Source organism: Salmo trutta, chromosome 12 (assembly GCF_901001165.1).
Source record: "Salmo trutta chromosome 12, fSalTru1.1, whole genome shotgun sequence".
Classification (NCBI taxonomy): Eukaryota; Metazoa; Chordata; class Actinopteri; order Salmoniformes; family Salmonidae; genus Salmo; species Salmo trutta.
The window spans coordinates 70,366,960-70,390,174 of NC_042968.1; the positions used below are offsets into that span (position 1 = coordinate 70,366,960).

General features: G+C 44.7%; 1 protein-coding gene across 3 annotated transcripts in view; it reads left to right on the forward strand.

Annotated features, from left to right (window-relative positions):
• LOC115204089 (pappalysin-1-like) overlaps positions 1-23,215 on the forward strand; it is a 118,988-nt gene that overhangs the window by 20,762 nt on the left and 75,011 nt on the right. For all 3 annotated transcript variants that reach the window (XM_029769396.1, XM_029769394.1, XM_029769395.1), the window contains 5 exons: positions 105-250; positions 571-864; positions 2,008-2,200; positions 2,517-2,638; positions 15,712-16,213. In XM_029769396.1, coding sequence (XP_029625256.1) covers positions 105-250; positions 571-864; positions 2,008-2,200; positions 2,517-2,638; positions 15,712-16,213 — 1,257 coding nt within the window. The remainder of the gene's footprint in view (positions 1-104; positions 251-570; positions 865-2,007; positions 2,201-2,516; positions 2,639-15,711; positions 16,214-23,215) is intronic.

Here is a 23,215-nt window from a genome sequence, read left to right on the forward strand (position 1 = left end):
TCTCAGGCACTATTGTGATGTGAAATGAACTGGCTCTCTTTCCTAGGAACTACAGTACATTGTTTAAGTATCTCTCTCTTTCTGTCTATCTCTCTGGTCTCCAGAGCCTATCTGGATGTAAAGGAGCTGAAAGAGATCCTGAATCTGGATGGCTCCACTCACCTGAACGTCTTCTTTGCCAACTCGTCTGATGAAGACCTGGCTGGAGTCGCCACTTGGCCGTGGGACAAAGAAGCCTTAACACATTTGGGTAAAGACACACACACACACACACACACACACACACACAAACACACACACACACACACACACACACACACACACACACACACACACACACACACACACACACACACACACACACACACACACACACACACTCCTCCTGCTCAACAGCCTCACATTGTTGATTGGGAGTAATTGCAGTCTCTCTACCTCCGCTCTGACAGGGAGGAAGGTGATAATGAAGCTGTGTGGGTCGATGAATAATGCATTGTCTCAATCCCACTCCAGCTTCCAGTACTTTCTAGTGTGAATAGGTGTTTGTCTGTGTCTGCTCTCCATTTGTAGGTGGCATTGTTCTGAACCCCTCCTTCTACGGCACATTTGGTCACAACCACACCATGATCCATGAGATCGGCCACAGTCTTGGGCTGTACCACGTGTTCCGGGGGATCTCAGAGATTGAGTCGTGTAACGATGCATGTCTGGAGACTGAGCCCTCGTTGGAGACAGGAGATCTGTGTGAAGACACTAACCCCACGCCCAAGTACAAGCACTGCAGAGACCCTGAGCCTGGCAACGACACCTGCGGGCGTCGACACTTCACAAATACACCGTACAACAACTACATGAGCTATGCAGGTGAGATTGCACAGCTCACATACAAGCACAGAAACACGCACATGCACATGCACATGCACGCACACACACACGCACACATACTCATGCACTCACATTCATAAACACACATACAAACAAGTGCACACTTTATGACACAGATGAACAGGCACACACACACGATGTACGCATGCACAAACACACACACACACACACACGCCATACAAACATGTCCAGATCGTCCAAAAACCCATCACACGCTGCACTCCCTAACTCAGGGTTGTCACTAGTTACCACGGCCACAAAGTCATAATTATCGCTAAACCTCGCCTATTTCTACAATTTCTCTTCTTAAAATCTGATTTTGAACCTAACACTAACCTGAACCAAACTGTTAACCTTATGCCTAACCCCTAACCTTAAATGAAGACCAAAAACATACTTTTTGTTTTTATGATTGTTTACGATATAGAGACTTTGTGGCTGTGGTAACTAGGGATAACCCTCAATCAGAAATAAACACAGAGCACAAACAGATGTAGGATCTTAATTTGATCGCCCTGTTGCAGGAGAACTTCCCTGCAATGCAGCAAATGTACAACTTGTAGTTTATTTGAGGTTTTAAAAGTATTCTGAAGTTTGTTATTTCCACTTTGAAATTTCAGAAATGTATCAACCCCTATTATCCACATAATAATTCACATTTCCTGTTGCTGCAGGATTATTTTCCTGCTGTAGCAAACTGTCTCAAATTGAAATTCTACATCTGTAGGAATGTCCAACCATACAGTATGCCGAACCCGAGTGTCACATATGTGTGCCTTGGCAGGTATGGAATGTAGCAAGGACATTGCATTGGAAAAACACACTCGATATATTCTAATGTATGTTAAGGTCATGGACCTGTAGAGACTTTAAGAATATCTCTTCTCTTAATAACATTGCTACAGACTGTGTATATACCAGGCCCTGTTTTTCTATCTACTGTATGTATAAATGTACATTACTTCTTAGTGCTTCCCTAACCTTCCCCTATTGGTTAATTCAACCTTTTACCTTTAACCTGCTCTAAAAGAAAATACATTCTAAATCCCACTTAGTTTACGTTAATACATAATCTACAAGCCATCATATTAAACTGTTTCTGATCTGATCTCTTCCACGTAGATGACGACTGTACGAACTCTTTCACCTCCAACCAAGTTGCCCGGATGCACTGCTACCTGGACCTGATCTACCAGACGTGGCAGCCCGAGTCCAAGCCACCCCCTGTGCCCATGGCACCCCAAGTGGTGGAGCAAGAGCATGCCGCCATTACCCTGGAGTGGTTCCCGCCTATTTCCAGCCACTTCTACGACAGGTGAAATTAGCTTGACGAATGGGGCAGGCAGCACAATGGGGATATTTTTGCATTGACCTCCACTCTGCAAAGGACCTGGAGATATTTTGGATAAATGGGTTGACTGTCTGTTTGGATCACATCTAAATTAACACCTCTCTATTTGACTGTATATAAGTGAGTAGTACCTGCATGTCTATATGGCCTGTATTTAAATGAGGGCCAGTCCAATTGGACTGTATCTGAGTGTGTTTCCATATAAACTGTATCTAAGTGAGTGTGTTTCCATATAAACTGTATCTAAGTTGGTTGGTGTGCCTGTCTGTTGGTTTCCTAGAGAAGTGGGATCAGTGTGTGATAAATGCACAGAGGGCCGGGTACTGATGCAGTATGCATCCAACTCCTCATCCCCACGACCCTGCGCCCCCTCTGGACACTGGAGCCCCCGCGAGGCCGAAGGTAAGCAGCCAGGTCACCCGTGATACAAGTCAGTATTCAACGTCCATCCATGTCTGAGGACTTCAGAAGATGACGTGGAAACCGGCAAATAGGGGCAACAGTGAGCGCTGTTACCTTCAAGTAGGTTTTGGTTTGATAGGGCATTGTGGACAGGGATGATGGATGGGTGTAAGCATATGCCTCTGATTCCAAAGGTTGCAAGTTCAAATCCAGCGATATAAATTTTTTTGTGTATTTTTGTTTTAAGCCTGTCCCAAACCTTAACCATTCGGAGTTAATGCCTAACCATAAGAATTTGGATTTAATGCCTGAACTTAATCCTAACCTTAAAAATTCAGAGTTAATGCCTTAACTTAACTTTAAACACTTCAAAATTTGATGTTTGAGAAACGTGGATGAATGTCTAATTCTGACATGAGATTGTGAGAGCTGGTAGAAGGTAAGACCACTATATCCTGGGTTATTTATTACCACACATGTCTGTCTGTCTGTCTGTTTCTCTGACTGACTGGACAAACTCAGGGCCTACTGTAGCCCACAGGCACTCATCTCTGTCTCACACAGGCCAAAACAACTTACCCACCTCATTCACATCCTCCATTCATCACTAGAACCTCTGTAAACGTCACATCTCAGTGTACTTCTCCTTACTCACTTTCCCCATTCATTTACATTTACTCGCCTGGATTCTAACCATCCTAGCCCAGAACATACAGTAGCTACTGTGTACCACCCACCCTGCCTTATAAGGCATGCCCACCAACCCACCCACCTCCCACACTCCACACACATTGTCAATGTAACCCCACCCTGTCAATAACACACCTGAACTTCTTCCTCCTATGAATCCTCCTTCTGTCAAATCACCCCCCCCTCCTTTTTCTCTTGCTGATAGTATCTTCCCCACATCATCAAATCTCACTATTCACTCTAAGCCAGTATCTTGCTTTATTTGGCTTCTGAGTCAACTCTCAAACATGCTAATCATATGGTCGCTGAGTCGAGCCCCAAAGATGCAAATTATTCATTTGAGTCACAGCCCTTGACACGAGCTGAGGGATGCAGAGGGAGTGAAAGTTGAGCCTGCGTTCATAAGGGAATGGAGATTCCGTATCCCAGAAATCCCAAACGTGGGCTCACAGCGACAGGCATGGTGGGAACTGGGGAGAGCTCTTCTCGGACCATGTCTGTAATGTAATTTTCCCCATTTGTTATCAGGGAAATTGAGGACAGCTAATGCTTCAATCAGCAGCATTCCCGAAATAGGATGTATTTTTCTCCCCCTCTCTCCCCAGCTCTTGCAGTGGATTTTAGGGAGGTGGAATTTGGCCTTTATAAATAGTCTGCACAGCTGTGTACCTCTGACCGCTAGCTGGTTCTGGCAGCTGCAGTAGTAAGCATTGTTCAGTGTGTGTATCTGTGTGTCTATCTGTGTGTGTGTATCTGTGTGTCAGTAAATCTGCCATTATTATCATATACCAAGTCTAGTGGAAGCTAAATTCACAGCTAATAATACCTGTACATTAGGACTAGAGCAGTACTAGATCAGCAGGACTAGATCAGTCTATTCAATCTAGTCTAGATATAGAGATACGGAGGTCTTAAAACTCTCTCCTAGGATCCTCTGATAAGAAACAAACTGATAAGGAATAAATGATCCCTACTGTGTCGGTATGTTGATAGAGATGCCACGATGGCACAGTTCCCCAAGCTTCAAAGTTATTCCATTGTTATTCTGTGGTTGTGAACTCATTATAAAATGCTGCAGTCTTTCAGGGTCAGAGCTAGAGTCTGTAGAATCCAGTGAGATCTGATCAGCTTGGCAGGTGTCCGACAGCACATGGCTAATAATGAGCCCAGTGACTCATTGGGCTCGGGATCAGACGGGCGCTAGAACGGTGTGTGTGTGTGCGTGTTTGTGCGCGCTTGCGCACGTGTCTGTGTGTTTCTGTTTGCAAAGTCCTTGCTCCACACAGGTTACAGTGTGTGTGAGAGGCATGTCTGGGCTTGTCTGCTGTGCTGTGTGTAAACCTCTCTCTGATTTCCCGATTGGAAGCGCTCCATGTTAGCAAGCAGCAGATTTCCACTCCCCTGTTTACACGCCGATGCTAGTCCATCACAGGCTCCTAACAGCTGGCTTCATGTGTGTGTGTTTGTTGTGTGTGTGTGTGTGTGTGTGTGTGTGTGTGTGTGTGTGTGTGTGTGTGTGTGTGTGTGTGTGTGTGTGTGTGTGTGTGTGTGTGTGTGTGTGTGTGTGAGCGCATTGTCTCTGCAGAAGTGACAGCTTATGGCAGTCAAGTAACCTCCACCCACAGACATCCCGTCGATGCAAACAAGCATAATGCCAATACCATTAGTGTGTGTACATGTATGTGTGGTTGAATATGTATTGGTGTGTGTCAGTGTAGGCTGGTGAGAGGAGCTAGAGTAGGATGGGCTAATAGTAATGGCTGGAATGGAATAAATGGAACGGAGTCAAACATGTGCCTTCCATATGTTTGATGTGTTTTATACTGTTCCATTTATTCCATTCCAGCCATTACAATGAGCCCGTCCTCCCATAGCTCCTCCAACCAGCCTCCACTGGTGTGTGTGTGTGTGCACGTGTGTGCAAGGGATGGTGGGCATGTCCAGGCATGTGTGTGTGAATGGGCATGTACAGGCGTACATGTGCGCGTGTGTGTGTGTAACACGCCTGACACCTGTCAGTCCCGTGGCTTGTGTCCTCACACCACAGGAAACCCTGGCATGGTCAGAGAGAGAGCTGGAGCACCCCTAGTAAATCTTTACTGCTCTAGACCCACAAGAAATATGGCTGGGGGAAGAGGATGAAAAAATTGAGGGAAGAAACCATGTGGAAACCACCCAAGATAGTTAAGTGAATTGCATGTGGTTCAGGAGGATTTTGCAGCTGGTTGGAACCAGCAGAGTGTGTGGATGTATGTGAAAGACCTGGGATGTGTGTGTGCAAAGTAATGTGTGCACACATGTACAGTATACAGTGCCTTCAAAAAGTATTCACACCACTTTACTTTTTCCACGACTTTGAAATTGATTAAATTGAGATTTTGTGTCACTGGCCTACGCACAATACCCCATAGTGGAATTATGTTTTTAGAAATATTTAGAAATTCATCAGATTTTTAAAAGCAGATTTTAAAAGCTTGAGTCCATAAATATTCAACCTCTTTGTTATGGCAAGCCTAAATACTTTCAGCAGTAAAAATGTGCTTAACAAGTCACATAATAAATTGCATGGACTCACTCTGTGTGCAATAATAGTGTTTAACATGATTTTTGAATGACTGCCTCATCTTTGTACCCCACACATTATCTGTAATATTCCTCAGTCGAGCAGTACATTTCAAACACAGATTCAACCACAAAGACCAGGGAGGTTTTCCTCACCTCGCAAATAAGGGCATCTATTGGGGGATGGCAAAAACATTTAAAAAAAAATCATCATTAAATATCCCTTTGAGCATGGTGAAGTTATTATTTACACTTTGGATGGTGGATCAATACACCCAGTCAGCACAAAGATACAAGCGTCCTTCCTAACTCAGTTGCCGGAGAGGAAGGAAACCGCTCATGGATTTCACCATGAGGCAATGGTGACTTTAAAACAGTTACAGAGATTAATGGCTGTAATAGGACAAAACTGAGGATGGATCAACAGCATTGTAGTTAATCCACAATACTAACCTAAATGGCAGAGTGAAAAGAAGGAAGCCTGTACAGAAACAGTTCCCAAAATGTGGTTGTGAGGGAATTTCCAAAATCTCCCCCACTCCCCAAAATATACATATACAAAAATATATACATATTATAATATCGTCTTTGTATCTCCAAATCATTGTAATGTTGTTAACCTTCAACACGAAATTAAATTATTCAAATATAAAATTATACTAGAGAGCGCACTTAGATCATGGGCTGCACTTGACTGTTGGACTTCAAATCAAATTGTATTGGTCACATACACATGTTTAGCAGATGCTATTGCGGGTGTAGCAAAATGCTTGTGCTTCTAGTTCCAACAGTGCAGTAATATCTAACAAGTAATATCTAACAATTTCACAACAAATACCCGATACTCACAAATCTAAGTAAAGTAATGGAATTAAAAATATATAAATACACTGCTCCAAAAAATAAAGGGAACACTTAAACAACACAATGTAACTCCAAGTCAATCACACTTCTGTGAAATCAAACTGTCCACTTAGGAAGCAACACTGATTGACAATACATTTCACATGCTGTTGTGCAAATGGAATAGACAACAGGTGGAAATTATAGGCAATTAGCAAGACACCCCCAATAAAGGAGTGGTTCTGCAGGTGGTAACCACAGACCACTTCTCAGTTCCTATGCTTCCTGGCTGATGTTTTGGTCACTTTTGAATGCTGGTGGGGCTTTCACTCTAGTGGTAGCATGAGACGGAGTCTACAACCCACACAAGTGGCTCAGGTAGTGCAGCTCATCCAGGATGGCACATCAATGCGAGCTGTGGCAAGAAGGTTTGCTGTGTCTGTCAGCGTAGTGTCCAGAGCATGGAGGCGCTACCAGGAGACAGGCCAGTACATCAGGAGACGTGGAGGAGGCCGTAGGAGGGCAACAACCCAGCAGCAGGACCGCTACCTCCGCCTTTGTGCAAGGAGGAGCAGGAGAAGCACTGCCAGAGCCCTGCAAAATGACCTCCAGCAGGCCACAAATGTGCATGTGTCTGCTCAAACGGTCAGAAACAGACTCCATGAGGGTGGTATGAGGGCCCGACGTCCACAGGTGGGGGTTGTGCTTACAGCCCAACACCGTGCAGGACGTTTGGCATTTGCCAGAGAACACCAAGATTGGCAAATTCGCCACTGGCGCCCTGTGCTCTTCACAGATGAATGCAGGTTCACACTGAGCACATGTGACAGACGTGACAGTCTGGAGACGCCGTGGAGAACGTTCTGCTGCCTGCAACATCCTCCAGCATGACCGGTTTGGCGGTGGGTCAGTCATGTGTGCTCGCCAGAGGTAGCCTGACTGCCATTAGGTACCGAGATGAGATCCTCAGACCCCTTGTGAGACCATATGCTGGTGCGGTTGGCCCTGGGTTCCGCCTAATGCAAGACAATGCTAGACCTCATGTGGCTGGAGTGTGTCAGCAGTTCCTGCAAGAGGAAGGCATTGATGCTATGGACTGGCCCGCCCGTTCCCCAGACCTGAATCCAATTGAGCACATCTGGGACATCATGTCTCGCTCCGTCCACCAACGCCACGTTGCACCACAGACTGTCCAGGAGTTGGCGGATGCTTTAGTCCAGGTCTGGGAGGAGATCCCTCAGGAGACCATCCGCCACCTCATCAGGAGCATGCCCAGGCGTTGTAGGGAGGTCATACAGGCACGTGGAGGCCACACACACTACTGAGCCTCATTTTGACTTGTTTTAAGGACATTACATCAAAGATGGATCAGCCTGTAGTGTGGTTTTCCACTTTAATTTTGAGTGTGACTCCAAATCCAGACCTCCATGGGTTGATAAATTGGATTTCCATTGATTATTTTTGTGTGATTTTGTTGTCAGCACATTCAACTATGTAAAGAAAAAAGTATTTAATAAGATTATTTCATTCATTCAGATCTAGGATGTGTTATTTTAGTGTTCCCCTTATTTTTTTGAGCAGTGTATATGGATGGGCAATGTCATTGCGGAATAGGCTAAGATACAATAGATAGTATAGAATACAGTATATACATATGAGATGAGTAATGCAAGACAGTGACTAGTATATCATTTATTATAGTGGGCAATGATTTCAAGTCTGAATATATAGGCAGCAGCCTCTCTGTGCTAGTGATGGCTATTTAACAGTCTGATGGCCTTGAGATAAAAGCTGTTTTCAGTCTCTCGGTCCCAGCTTTGATGCACCTATACTGACCTCACCTTCTGGATGATAGTGGGGTGAACAGGAAACAGCTCAGGTGGTTGTTGTCCTTGGTTATCTTTTTGGCCTTCCTGTGACATCGGGTGCTGTAGGTGTCCTGGAGGGCAGGTAGTTTGCCCCCGGTGATGTGTTGTGCAAACCGCACTACCCTCTGGAGAGCCCTGCTATTGTGGGCGGTGCAGTTGCCGTACCAGGCGGTGATACAGCCCGACAGGATGCTCTCAATTGTGCATCTGTAAAAGAGGGTTTTAGGTGCCAAGCCAAATTTTATCCGCCTCTTAAAGTTGAAGAGGCGCTGTTGCGCCTTCTTCACCACACTGTCTGTTTGGGTGGACCATTTCAGTTTGTCAATCATATGTACGCCGAGGAACTTAAAACTTTCCACCTTCTCCACTGTTGCCCTGTCGATGTGGATAGGGGGGTGCTCCCTCTGCTGTTTCCTGAGGTCCACGATCATCTCCTTTGTTTTGTTGACATTGAGTGAGAGGTTATTTTCATGACTCCACACTTACAGAGCAATCACCCTCCCCCGTAGGTGAATGGTGAATGGCTACTACGCTATGAAACCACACGCTATTGCAGAGACTTTGATATTACTGGCTGCAGTTGATATGGTGAAAACAATGTGTGGTGAGGCAGAGGCTCACATATTGATGTGACCCTTGTCAGATAATACTGTTAAAGGAAGAATTTATGCTATTGCTAACAATCAAGACTGAACGACTCAAAATTTCCCCAGTTTAAGCTCTCCAAATGGACGTTTGCTGTGAGGGCCGAGATGCACATGCATTGACTTTTGTTCGCTATACATGAGGGAATGCTATTCATGAGGACACATTGTTCTGTCTCACATTTCCGGAGCATGAAACGGCACAAGGGATGTTCAGTGTGCTGCGTGGCTATATTGATGAAAAACAGATTCCATGGGATTGAATGGTGGGCTTTTGCACAGTTGGGGCTCCATCTATAGGGGACGGTGGGCAGGCCTCTACACTCTAGTTATGAATGTGTCTCCCTCTGCCATATGGACGCATTGTATGATACACGGAGAGCAAGTGGCGGCAAAAGAGCTGAGAACAGAACTCTGAGATATACTGCAGCAGGTAACTTCGATTGTAAACTACATTAAACTACATCCACTGCGCACACGCCTTTTCGCAAAACTAGTTGGAGATATGGGATCAGAGCATTGAGAGAGGAACTGTTGTCATTATCAATGGATGTAAAGAAAAACAGACTTAGTTGACTTTCTTTGTAATGTAAAGAAAATGTCTCCTTGCGTTGTGATCCTGGCCCAGTTGACATTCCAGTAAGTGAAATCGAACTACTGATTGAGCTGTCATGTGACCGAATGCTGCAGACAACACGTTCACGGGTCACTATGGAGGAGTTTTGGTTCCTGACACAAAGGGAATACCATAACTGGGAATTCGGAAACATCCGACTTCATTGCGTTCAAGACAGCTGGGAACTTGGGGAAAAAAAGAGATCAGACTTGGATAAATTGTATTGAACAGTCATCCAACTCGGGAACTCTGGCCTCTTTCTAGAGCTCTGACTTTCCGACCTGAAGATCACTGACGTCATGATTTGAACTCATATTTTTCGAGTTCCCAGTTGTCTTGAAAGCACCATAAAACTCATGGTATCCTTCACATCTGTGTGAAGCTGGATTCAGTGCTCTGTCTTGTCTGCATTAAAACCAAATATCAAGCCAGGTTGGATGTGACAGCAGAGATGAGGTGCACACTATCAACCACGCCCACAGACTTTGAGAACCTCCGACACGACATGCTTCAAGCACACCCATCTCATTAGTGGTAGTGAGATAATATACATTATGTCAAACTAATTTGCTATTGACTGTCATAGCCCCACAGTAAAAGTATGTGATGGTGAGTTGAGAAAACAATCAGAAGTACTGTTAGAATGTTTTTTTAAATTGACTGCCATAGCCCCAAATAATCATTGGCTGTTAATTAGGCCTACATAATTTTTTTTCACATGGTTGGGGTTGCAAAAATGTTAAGATATCAAAATGACATCGTGGGCCAAAAAAGTTTAGGAACCCCAGCTGTGCAGAAAAAAAACACAAGGCCAAATATATACTGGAGTTGCTTAGCAAGAGGACATTGAATGTTCCTGAGTGGCCTAGTTACAGTTTTAACTTAAATTGGCTTGAAAGTCTATGACAAGACTTGAAAATGGCTGTGTAGCAATGATCAACAAACAACTTGAAAGAGCTTGAAGAATAAAAAAAATTATAATGTGCAAATATTATACAATCCATGTGTGCAAAGCTATTAGAAACGTACCTAGAAAGACTCACAGCTGCAATTGCTGCCAAAGGGGATTCTAACACGTATTGACCCAGGAGTATGAATACCTATGTAAATGAGATATCTCTGTCATTTTATGAATTTGCAAAAATGTCTTGAAACATGTTTTACTTCGTCATTATGGGGTATTGTGTGTAGATGGGTGAACCATTTTTTTTGGTATACATTTTATTCAGGTTGTAACACAACAAAATGTGGAATAAGTCAGGGGGTATGAACGGCACTGTAGGTGTCTGTTTGTGTCTGTGTGTGTATTTGTGTGTGTATTTGTACGTGTATGTGCTGCTGCACTGAGCCGTGCATCGCTAAAGTGTTCCTGTCTGACTCTGGCCCAGATGTCGGGCCATGCTTTCATTAGCATCGCCCTCCTTTGAAGGCGGGGCAGTGTCAAGCCTCGCTGCATTACGTGATACCATGTGTTTGTGTGTGAGTATTTGGTGTGTGTGTGCTCTCGCTGTCTGTCTGGGAGAACAGGGGTTACATTCATTGGTCTCTGCTCCATTGCTGCCAGGGCTGCACACTGCAGGGACTCAGGGTCACAGAGTTCAGACACAAAGTACCTAAAGAGAAAGAACAGCTTCCCCTGCTTCATCTCAACTAGCACTTTATGACGGTCATGAGATAATGATTTGTGGATGGAGGGCTATTGGATATGCGCAGCCATGCACGTACTGTACACTCACTTATTCTGGAGAATGTCAATCCTGGAGCGCGCTACCTGATCTTAAGCGATACTGCCTTAAAGTGATACTTTGTGATTTTGGCAATGAGGACATGTATCTACTTCCCCAGAGTCAGATGAACCATTTTTATGTATCTGTGTGTAGTATGAAGGAAGTTATAGGTACAGTAGTTTTGCAAGCCAATACTAACTAGTGTTAGTGCAACGACTGGAAGTCTATGGGTATCTGCTAGCATGCCAAATACCAAATTATCTCTTTAAGGTGTTCCAGAGTTGCACTATATAAAAGCATCCGCACACCAGGACAAGTTTATTTCTTTTTTTACATTGGGATGTTGAGTGGAGGCCAACGAGGTTTGATCTGGAATAGAAGGAGAGGAGCAGTGGATGTGTGCTGAAGGAAATATGAGGAAAGTCCCCAGGCGAGGGAGAAGAGAGGAGCTGGATTGTCAGTGTCACCTCCTCTCCTTTAGACCTTCTGCTTTCCCCATCACTCTCTCTTCTCACCACGTTCTCCATTCCTCACCCCTGTCACCCACGCCAACTGTTTACACTGCAGATATCATATGCAGAGAGATGGAATAAACTACTGACTAACATTTATTGGCCTTCAAGACAATTTCTATGTCTTTTTTTGTGTTGTATAACCTAAGAACAAATTCTTATTTATAATGATGGCCTACACCGGCCAAACCCTAACCAGGACAACGCTGGGCCAATTGTGCGCCGCCCTATGGGACACCCGATCCCGGCCGTTGTGATACAGCCCGGAATCGAACCAGGGTCTGTAGTGATGCCTTTAGCACTGCGATGCAGTGCCTTAGACCGCTGCGCCACTCGGGAACCTGACACTGTACTAGAGGAAGTTCTTGAAGATTGACTGCTATGAGGGATCGCTTGATTGATTAATTGATCAATTGACACCGTATGGCTGTCAAGGGACAAAATACAAGTGAGCAAGACATATTTCCATTGTGGTTACTCTCATGCCCTCTAGTTAGGGGTCATGGCATGAATTGATGTTTGCAAAAATGGGTGGCTGTGGCCATTAAAGTGGAGGACAACGGTTACTTCAGTGCAAGTCAGTCAGTCTGTTGTATATGCTATCGAGAGTGTGACACACGAAGGAGAGGCAGGCCCCTTTCTTAGAAAGCAGAGTGCGTGCCCGGACATATCCCTCTATGTTTATCCATCCGTATCCCAGTCAATTCCAGTCCCCTTTTCCCAGCGCTCCACGACTCTACACCGTCTGATTCCCACATAATGCCGAAGGGCCCTGGCACACAGACACAGTGCTCCACATTCAACCCTACTGCAATTAAGCTGGAATTCCGCCCAATGTCTCTTTCCCCCTTTCCTTGAACGAGAGCTCTCTTAGACAGGCTAATACCCCGGTGGGATTAGCTAATCAAGTGAGAAAGCAAGGCCTCTTATTCAAAGGCCAGGTTTGGATTGTCTGATCACCCTTGGGGCCGTTCAGCAGCCTGGGAGGCAAGGCTAGGTCAAACGTTTCAGAGCTGTTTATATACCAGCGAGTAGATTTAACCTTAATGAAAAATTCAGACGAGAAGTCATTGCAGGTGCTGTTTTAGTTGGATTTGAAAGATAAAATCTGTAATACTTAAAATTACTGTACTGATAAGTCTACAGTGTTGAAAAATAGACTTGGGTCTTGCCAAGGATTCATATAATCTTTATACATGTCCATCCTGTCTCATCGTAAATCTCTAACCTCTGGCATCCGTAGTAGGAGTTCCAAAGCAGGAGGACAGCCCACCATAACAGCTGCCGTTACAACACATTGTCAGTGGCTAAAACTCCTTTCCTCAGAGAGAGAGAGAGAGAGAGAGAGAGAGAGAGAGAGAGGTACAAACTGTAAGTGCATCTCTGTTCCGCAGTTTCTTTTCTGTCCTTTTTTCAAAGTGACCTCTATTCTGGCCACACACACACTTATAATACATGTGTTAAGATAATGTGGCCTGAAAACCGAATTCGCTGCTCACTTGATTAAACACTGGAATTCTGTGCAGTGCCCAGAAATGAGGTTAGCAAATGGGTTTTGTTGGTTGCCAGTTTGGAAGTGCACAAAAGGAAAACAGGGAGAACACAGTGTCTGCGGCGCTGGCTTCTCAAAGCACTTGATGAATGTTGGTGTACGTCACTCTGGATAATACAAGGTATCTGTGGACTCCAAATATGGCTGGAGGAGCGCTGTTTGGGGTTGTAATGACCAACGCTAAAGTGAGAACCCTGTGCAGGGCCCCTCTCAGTAGGAACACACCTCAGTCTGCAGCTAGTCTGCTGCCTCCCCTGCTTTACTGGCAATGAACTCAGTCCGCTGTCTGCCGCGTATAGTCCATTGCTGAGAAAAGTCAACAGCTCATTCAGCCCTGATACTTCACTGACCTCATCCATGTGTAGTCAGTCAGACCACTGTTCCAAATGCGTTGTTCTACAGAAGTGGTATAAATTGTGTCCTATTTCTCCCCAACTTTCAGCACACATCTTCCAACAAACAATAATCAATCAATCAATCAATCAAATGTATTTAGTTTGCCCTTTTTACATTACATTTATCCCTGTCACAAAGTGCTGTTCAGAAACCCAGCCTAAAACCCCAAACAGCAAGCAATGCAGATATAGAAGCACGGTGGCTAGGAAAAACTCCCTAGAAAGGCCAGAACCTAGGAAGAAACCTAGTGAGGAACCAGGCTCTGAGGAGTGGCCAGTCCTCTTCTGGCAGTGCCGGGTGGAGATTATAGCAGTACATGGCCAAGATGTTCAAACGTTCATAAATGACCAGCAGGGTCAAATAATAATAATCACAGTGGTTGTAGAGGGTGCAACAGGTCAGCACCTCAGGAGTAAATGTCAGTTGGCTTTTCATAGCCGATCATTCAGAGTTAGAGTCCAAAACAGCAGCGGGACAAGGTAGTACGTCCAGTGAACAGGTCAGGGTTCCATAGCCGCAGTTAGAACAGTTGAAATTGGAGCAGCAGAATGACCCGGTGGACTGGGGACAGCAAGGAGTCATCAGGCCAGGTAGTCCTGAGGCATGGTCCTAGGGCTCAGGTCCTCCGAGAGAAGAGAGAGAGAGAAAGAGAGAGAATTAGAGGGAGCATACTTAAATTCACACAGGACACTGGATGAGACAGGAGAAATACTCCAGATATATAACAGACTGACCCTAGCCCCCCGACACATAAACTATTGCAGCATAAATACACAGATGTAGGATCCTTTTATTTTTTTTGGGGGGGGGGCATCCACCACCACCACCACCACCACCACCACCACCACCCGACCTCTTCGGGGGAGTGATCATTCTGATTAACATTCTATTACACATACATTTTATAAATGTTATTTGCATACCAAATTCCCAAAATAGTCAAAACATGATTTTTAACCTGATTTTCAAAATCTTTCAATTGAATTTAGAGAAATATAATCTCTATTGTTCTTGTAAAAATGTTCAGTGTTGATTGTATGAATCTAAAACTTGTTGATTGATTGAATTTCTCATATTGTACGAATGACTTTGTGCTATATGAATTTAAGATTGTTTGTCATTGCCTTGGATTGAATTAGAACATTTGATGATAAGAATAAATGTCCTAGATTTGGAGACTTACTTGTGGGCGGGACAGCAATTCACACCCCTTCTGTAGAATCCCCCATATACACATTATAGCATTTCACCCAACTAGGGGTTCAACTACAGCACACTCTATACTCAGATCTATACTCTAGCTCTTCCCTGCCTGCAAACAAATTCAAACAATCACACATGATGCTCATGTTTGCAAATGCAATGACTTAACCTTTGATTTCTGGTGTATTTATTTTTGTCTGATAAGTGTTTGTTGTGTATGTTGCGTGTGTATTGCTTCTATAGTTGCCTGGCTGTACCACCTATGCTCCATCCTCTCAGGATACTACCTTTCTGTACTGCCTATCATCACCATCGCCCAATAACTGCCAGATCCCTACATTTGTTTTGCTGAATTGTTTATTTTGTTTTTAAAGAAAATGAAAAGTGCTATATCAAATAAATACATGTATTATTATAAGTTATGTCTGATCTGCTGGGTCCCTGTCCTTTTGACCCCCAGGACCTCCAGACGTGGAGCAGGCATGTGAGCCCAGCGTGCGTACCTGGAGCCCCAACGCCGGCATCGAGCAGTGGGTCGTGGGGCTGTCTGAGTGCCCCCTGCAGGGTTGCATGCTCCAGCTGGAGTTCCCCCACCCACTTGTGCCCGACTCCCTCACCGTGTGGGTCACCTTCTTCAGCCCCGAGGAGATGGCCCTTCCCGCCATCCACAACATCTTGCTCCTGACCGTCAGTGGAAACAACCTCTCGTTGGGTCCTAGTAACGTGTTCTGTGATGCGCCGCTGACGCTGAAGCTGGACGTGGAGGAAGAGGTGTACGGCGTGCAGTTCTTCACCATGGAGCAGCATCTGGAGATTGATGCCACCCTACTGGCGTCCAAGCCCGACTGCCCGCTGTGCCGCCACTGCAAGCCACTCATCCACCGACTGCTGCGTCAGCCACCATTCTCCCATACCTCCCATGGCGTGCTGTTGAACGACCCTGCCAGGCGATACACTGACAGGTGAGAGACTAGACTAGGGTGGTTGGCTGTTTACTGTCAGTTACACGTGACTTTGAATGCGTTGAATGTGTGGGTTGTACTGTATAGGCCTGGTGTAGGTTAATGATACCTCAGGATTGCTGCGTTCTCTGCATAATACGTGAGAAATTGCAGAGTAAGGTATATCTCGTCACACTGCCAATTAATCTGATCCCAAGCCCAATCTCCTCATTGACCCTGTGTCGGGGGGAAACACTCTTATTTTTGCACTAAGTTGTTCTTGGTCAGGGGGTGAACGGAGCCAAAGTTAATATGCTGAGGCGAGCACTGCAGCTGCAGGAAAATTTAGCCTGGGCCTGCAAGCCTGCCTGCCTGCCTGTCTGTCTGCTTGCCTGCCCGCCTGTCTGTGTCCAGAAGGGCAGCTGATGTGGTCTTCCTGGCCCAGGCTCTGTCTACCCCAGCCAGGCACCAGGGATCTGGGCTGTGGGCTCTGTATATCTCCCCTCTAGAATGGGCCTAAGCCTACCTCCCCGCTCTCTGGCCAGCCCAGCCCTGGGCGGAGTGATATTTTGCACCGGTATAACTAAATGTTTTTGACCATTTTGACAAATTGAGAAATGTTTGGTAGTTAATTGTGTTTTGGGGTCAGAAGAAATTACTTTTAAAATCCCAAATTAGAAACCTCCATGAAAATGTGTCATGATGTTTCAATGTGTTCTTTTGAAAGACCCTCAGGCATATTAGTGGGCCATCACCGGTTTGGTGGTTTCAAATCCACTGCCCAGCATCCATTTCTCAAGTCAAAGGTCATTCATTGATAGCCACATTAGTTTTTTTCCAAGTTCCATGGAGTTGCTGGGGAAAACAAATGTCTTGTTGATGGCATTATCTGTGCACAGTAGAGTTTTGTGCTTTGCTTTCATGGAATGTGGTGACTAGATAAAGGTAGAACTCTCTGTGGCATTGCCATGTGTTGTGCCATTTTACTTTCATGCTGTCAGCGTGGTTCACATGAGAAGGAAAATGGGTGAAAAGACACGATAGGGTGAGTATACCTGTTATGCAAGATAAAGAGGGTGTTAATGCACTAGCCTACATAGTCAGTGTTTTCTATAAGTACATGGAGTAGCCAGCCAAATATAAAAAGATAACCTTTTTAACATTAAATCTGTCTTCTCTTGAGATTAAAGCTATATTAAAGTTTTACTGCAAGATTTTAATTGCCACAATCATGTTTGTTTGTCAAATTATGTATTTTATTAGCTCTGCTGCTGTGGACAATTAGGGTAAGGAAACCAATGTGTCATTTTGTAATTTGGGTGAACTATCCCTTTAAAAGTTTGGCCTGTTAATCAATCACTGTTGGTTGAATTGTCAGGGGAGGGGGCAGGATGTTTGTGGGTCACAGAGTTATTAGGGTTTCAGACCTGTCAATCAATCACAGTGGGTGGGACTTTGAGGTAAGGAGGTAGATTAGTGATCTAGTTAGAAACACTAGTCAAGTCTACTTATTGTGGCAAAAACAAAATCTAGTGGACTCTTTCATTGTTGTTTATTGGGCCAAAAACCTAAGAAAAAAGGTTGTGTTCTGTCAAGTAAACATGGATTCCCTGTTGAGAAACGATATCGAATTGCACGAAAATGTTTTCTTTAAATGTTCAGGGGGAGGACCCCCAGATCTCTTGCTAGATTGTGCAACACCATTTATATACATGAATAGATCCACAGGTATGATTGAATAATGAAGCAAGTGTTAAACATGGGCTTTGCTACACAGAAAGCAGCAGTTGACTACTCCATTGTCGGCTCTTTAATCAAATCAGTAGGCCTATATCAATATCGTTAATAATACCATGTAACTATTATGACATTAGCTTTTATAACCTTCAATCTGTTTTCTTTTATCATACTTTGGACCAGAATGTCTCCACTACCTATTGTTCCTGCAGTGAGGATTCAACATCTTTAAAGAATTTTTTTTATCATTTATCTGCAAATAATCACCAAAAACAGTAGTAACCTACCAGTATGCAAATGAACGACTCTCACACCGATGCCATTTGGTTCCGTTCACCTAAAAGATCCATTAAAAAATAGCCGTTCGTTCGCGAACAACCCATCGCAAGTCTAACCTAATGAGTCACTTTAGCTGTCACTGGCAAGTCTCGACATGGGCTTCGAATCTTAGGAAAATACAAACACGATCTTTGGTTTACTTGTCCCGATGCGATACCATAGACATATAACTACGTTGTATGATTTATGAATAGCAAAGGGATATACAGTTGAAGTCGAATGTTTACATACACCTTAGCCAAATACACTGCTCAAAAAAATAAAGGGAACACTTAAACAACACAATGTAACTCCAAGTCAATCACACTTCTGTGAAATCAAACTGTCCACTTAGGAAGCAACACTGATTGACAATACATTTCACATGCTGTTGTGCAAATGGAATAGACAACAGGTGGAAATTATAGGCAATTAGCAAGACACCCCCAATAAAGGAGTGGTTCTGCAGGTGGGGACCACAGACCACTTCTCAGTTCCTATGCTTCCTGGCTGATGTTTTGGTCACTTTTGAATGCTGGTGGTGCTTTCACTCTAGTTGTAGCATGAGACGGAGTCTACAACCCACACAAGTGGCTCAGGTAGTGCAGCTCATCCAGGATGGCACATCAATGCGAGCTGTGGCAAGAAGGTTTGCTGTGTCTGTCAGCGTAGTCTCCAGAGCATGGAGGCGCTACCAGGAGACAGGCCAGTACATCAGGAGATGTGGAGGAGGCCGTAGGAGGGCAACAACCCAGCAGCAGGACCGCTACCCCCGCCTTTGTGCAAGGAGGAGCAGGAGAAGCACTGCCAGAGCCCTGCAAAATGACCTCCAGCAGGCCACAAATGTGCATGTGTCTGCTCAAACGGTCAGAAACAGACTCCATGAGGGTGGTATGAGGGCCCGACGTCCACAGGTGGGGGTTGTGCTTACAGCCCAACACCGTGCAGGACGTTTGGCATTTGCCAGAGAACACCAAGATTGGCAAATTCGCCACTGGCGCCCTGTGCTCTTCACAGATGAAAGCAGGTTCACACTGAGCACATGTGACAGACGTGACAGAGTCTGGAGACGCCGTGGAGAACGTTCTGCTGCCTGCAACATCCTCCAGCATGACCGGTTTGGCGGTGGGTCAGTCATGGTGTGGGGTGGCATTTCTTTGGGGGGCCGCACAGCCCTCCATGTGCTCGCCAGAGGTAGCCTGACTGACCTAAGACAGGGAAATTTTACCAGGATTAAATGTCAGGAATTTAAATGTATACTGCTCCAAAAAATAAAGGGAACACTTAAACAACACATCCTAGATCTGAATGAAATAAATAATCTTATTAAAAACTTTTTTCTTTACATAGTTGAATGTGCTGACAACAAAATCACACAAAAATAATCAATGGAAATCTAATTTATCAACCCATGGAGGTCTGGAATTGGAGTCACACTCAAAATTAAAGTGGAAAACCACACTACAGGGTGATCCAACTTTGATGTAATGTCCTTAAAACAAGTCAAAATGAGGCTCAGTAGTGTGTGTGGCCTCCACGTGCCTGTATGACCTCCCTACAACGCCTGGGCATGCTCCTGATGAGGTGGCGGATGGTCTCCTGAGGGATCTCCTCCCAGACCTGGACTAAAGCATCCGCCAACTCCTGGACAGTCTGTGGTGCAACGTGGCGTTGGTGGATGGAGCGAGACATGATGTCCCAGATGTGCTCAATTGGATTCAGGTCTGGGGAACGGGCGGGCCAGTCCATAGCATCAATGCCTTCCTCTTGCAGGAACTGCTGACACACTCCAGCCACGAGGTCTAGCATTGTCTTGCATTAGGAGGAACCCAGGGCCAACCGCACCAGCATATGGTCTCACAAGGGGTCTGAGGATCTCATCTCGGTACCTAATGGCAGTTAGGATCCCCACTTTATTTTAAGAATTATTATCTCAGAATAATAGTACAGAGAATAATTTATTTCAGATTTTATTTCATTCATCACATTCCCAGTGGGTCAGAACTTTGCATTCACTCAATTAGTAATTGGTAGCATTGACTTTAAATGATTTAACTTGGGTCAAACGTTTCGGTAAGCCTTCCAAAAGCTTCCCACAATAAGTTGGGTGAATTTGGCCCATTTCTCCTGAATGGGCCAAAATGGTGGTGCTGGTGTAACTGAGTCAGGTTTGTAGGCCTCGTTGCTCACACAAGCTTTTTCAGTTCTGCCCACAAATTTCCTATAGGATTGAGGTCAGGGCTTTGTGATGGCCACTCCAATACCTTGACTTTGTTGTCCTTAAGCCATTTTGCCACAATTCTGGAAGTATGCTTGGGGTCATTGTCCATTTGGAAGACCCATTTGCGACCAAACTTTAACTTCCTGACTGATGTCTTGAGATGTTGCTTCAATATACCCACACACTTTTCCTACCTCATGATGGCATCTATTTTGTGAAGTGCACCAGTCCCTCCTGCAGCAAAGCAGCCCCACAACATGATGCTGCCACCCCCGTGCTTCACGGTTGGGATGGTGTTCTTCAACTTGCAAGCCTCCCCCTTTTTCCTCCAAACATAACGATGGTCATTATGGCCAAACAGTTCTGTTTTTGTTTCATCAGACCAGATGACATTTCTCCAAAAAGTATGATCTTTGTCCCCATGTGCAGTTGCAAACTTTAGTGTAGCTTTTTTATGGGTCCTTTCACTGTTAGTCTACACCTGTTGTTTACAAAGCATGTAACAAATGAAATGTGATTTGACGTGGAAGGTTGGACTGATCAGGGGTAGTTAGGGACTGGATGTTAACAAAAAGTTAGCATCATTCTATATATATGCTATATTTTATCATTACACAACTTTTAAGGAGTAGGGTATTTGATGCAAGGGTATTTGGTGAAACATATGAGAATACTTTTAATAAAATTAGTCTACATTATCACGTTCTCTTGCTCGCTCGAGAAAAGTAATTTGTCCTGGCTTGCAAATGAAATCCCCTGCATCCTTATTTAAATGATTTTCATTAGTCTACCGATTTGAAAATGTAAATGTAGGCTAATTATGAATGTAATAATAGCATATTTGATCTTCCCCATTGAAAAATTGGACAGTGAGCATAAATTGCATTTCGATAGATGTATGCATCAGTACCTAAGCTATCAATTATATCTGCAACGATAATGACTTTACAAGGATAGGTTCATTGTCAGCTGGTTACTGTAGGAAAGTTATACGTCATCCATATGTGTCATCCTGTGGTTGTTATGTTGCACACTATATTTACATTTTAGCCACTTAGCATACGCTCTTATGCAGAGCAACTTACTGGAGCAATTAGGGTTAACGCAATAGTCTTTCCCGCTCATTTTAGTATATATATTTTACCATAATGATCTGATCACGCCATGCAACAACAGATGTAGGATACAGACAGAGACGGAAGATGATTTGACGGAATGCGTTATTGCACAAAGTTCGATCTAGCGCTGCAGTGAGTGGGGGGCTGCATAACCTGGTGACGTAGCGCTCGCTCTCCCTGACTGAGAGAAGTGCAGACTTTGACAGACAGTCCAACAATGAGTCAGAGGGGTTTAGGAATTTAGACAATTTTTCGGGAATATGCCGTTATTCCCCTTTAATTCTCTGCTACTCCCAAAATGTTTCAGGGATATGAAGTTATCATGTTGCGTGCATTTCATCAAATGCTCGTAGTCAAACAACTAATAGGTCTAATATTGCGCAGCTCTTGTTATTTTCTCGTGTTTGATCCAGACTGAGTTCTTACCTGCAGCAAACTGCACAATGGTACAAATTGATGATGGGTGACACCAAGCACACATCAAGATATAATAAGCAACTAATTCTAAAACACTGAGAAATATTGAAATTAATTGATTGTAAATTAGCAAATACAAAAACTTCCATGGACTGAAAAAAAAGCATGACCCTCCCCCAATTCCTCTATGTACCCCGTTCTGTAAATTTCAAAAGGTCCCTTAGGGGTTGTCTGAGAAAAGGGAGGAGGGTTAGGGGGGATGACCCTAGTCTTCTGAGACCCCCCCCCCTGGCCCATGGGCTAATCCTCTCCCTGACCTGGTTCCTCTGGCCTGTCAGGGCTTCAAAGCCCACCTCAGCTCTGACGTGACGGGACCCGCCAGCCCGGAAGGAAGAGGACAGCTGCCCCCTACGGCCCCTTTTCACTGGGAACCCTGCCCCCATTCTGCCCTTCTCCTTCCCTCCTATATTCCCCTATGTTCTCCTATGCTCTTACCCCTGTGGCCCCATGGCCCTGCTCCTCTCCTGTCAAGTCCACTGTTGCTCTAGCCCTGAGAAGACATGCCCCTTCACATCTATTCAGAGAGCTCTGTTGTTTTCCCAGCTCTGACTGCTTGACTAGGAGGTTTTTGTTTTGTTTTTGCCAGCAACACAGATTAGGGATGTATAATACACTTCTTAGGTATTTGTGAGAAATAGCTTTGTGCTCCAACATTACTTGTTTTAGATCGCCTCCGTGTGCAGATTGTTTTGGGGGAGGTTTTTTGTTTTGTTTGTGAGTTCGAGTTCACAGATACGTGCAAACTTTTTGTTTTTTTAAGAGTATAATACTATGAAGGGGTTTGAAGCCTCGTGTTTTGCAATACTAATGTGTACTGCAAAGAAAACATACAACACCCTCTTCTCTCCCCCCTCTCTCCCCCTTCCTCTTCACCTCTCTTCCTCCTCCTCTCCCCATAACACACTCTCCATCTCCATTGCCCCCTCCACTCCAACAAAGCCCCACTGTGCCCTGCGCTCCCTCTGACATCCCTTGCCTGCTCTCTCTCCATAAGAGCCACATTAGCACTGAGCCTTGTATAAGCTCTCTAATATGAACCATATTGGTGAGTGGCAGACAGAGGTAGTGGAGGAGGCAGCAGCGGGTCCCTGGATGTCTGGACGTCTCACCTCTTGTTCTGCCTCTCTCTCTCTCCTCAGAACCCTTTTTCAG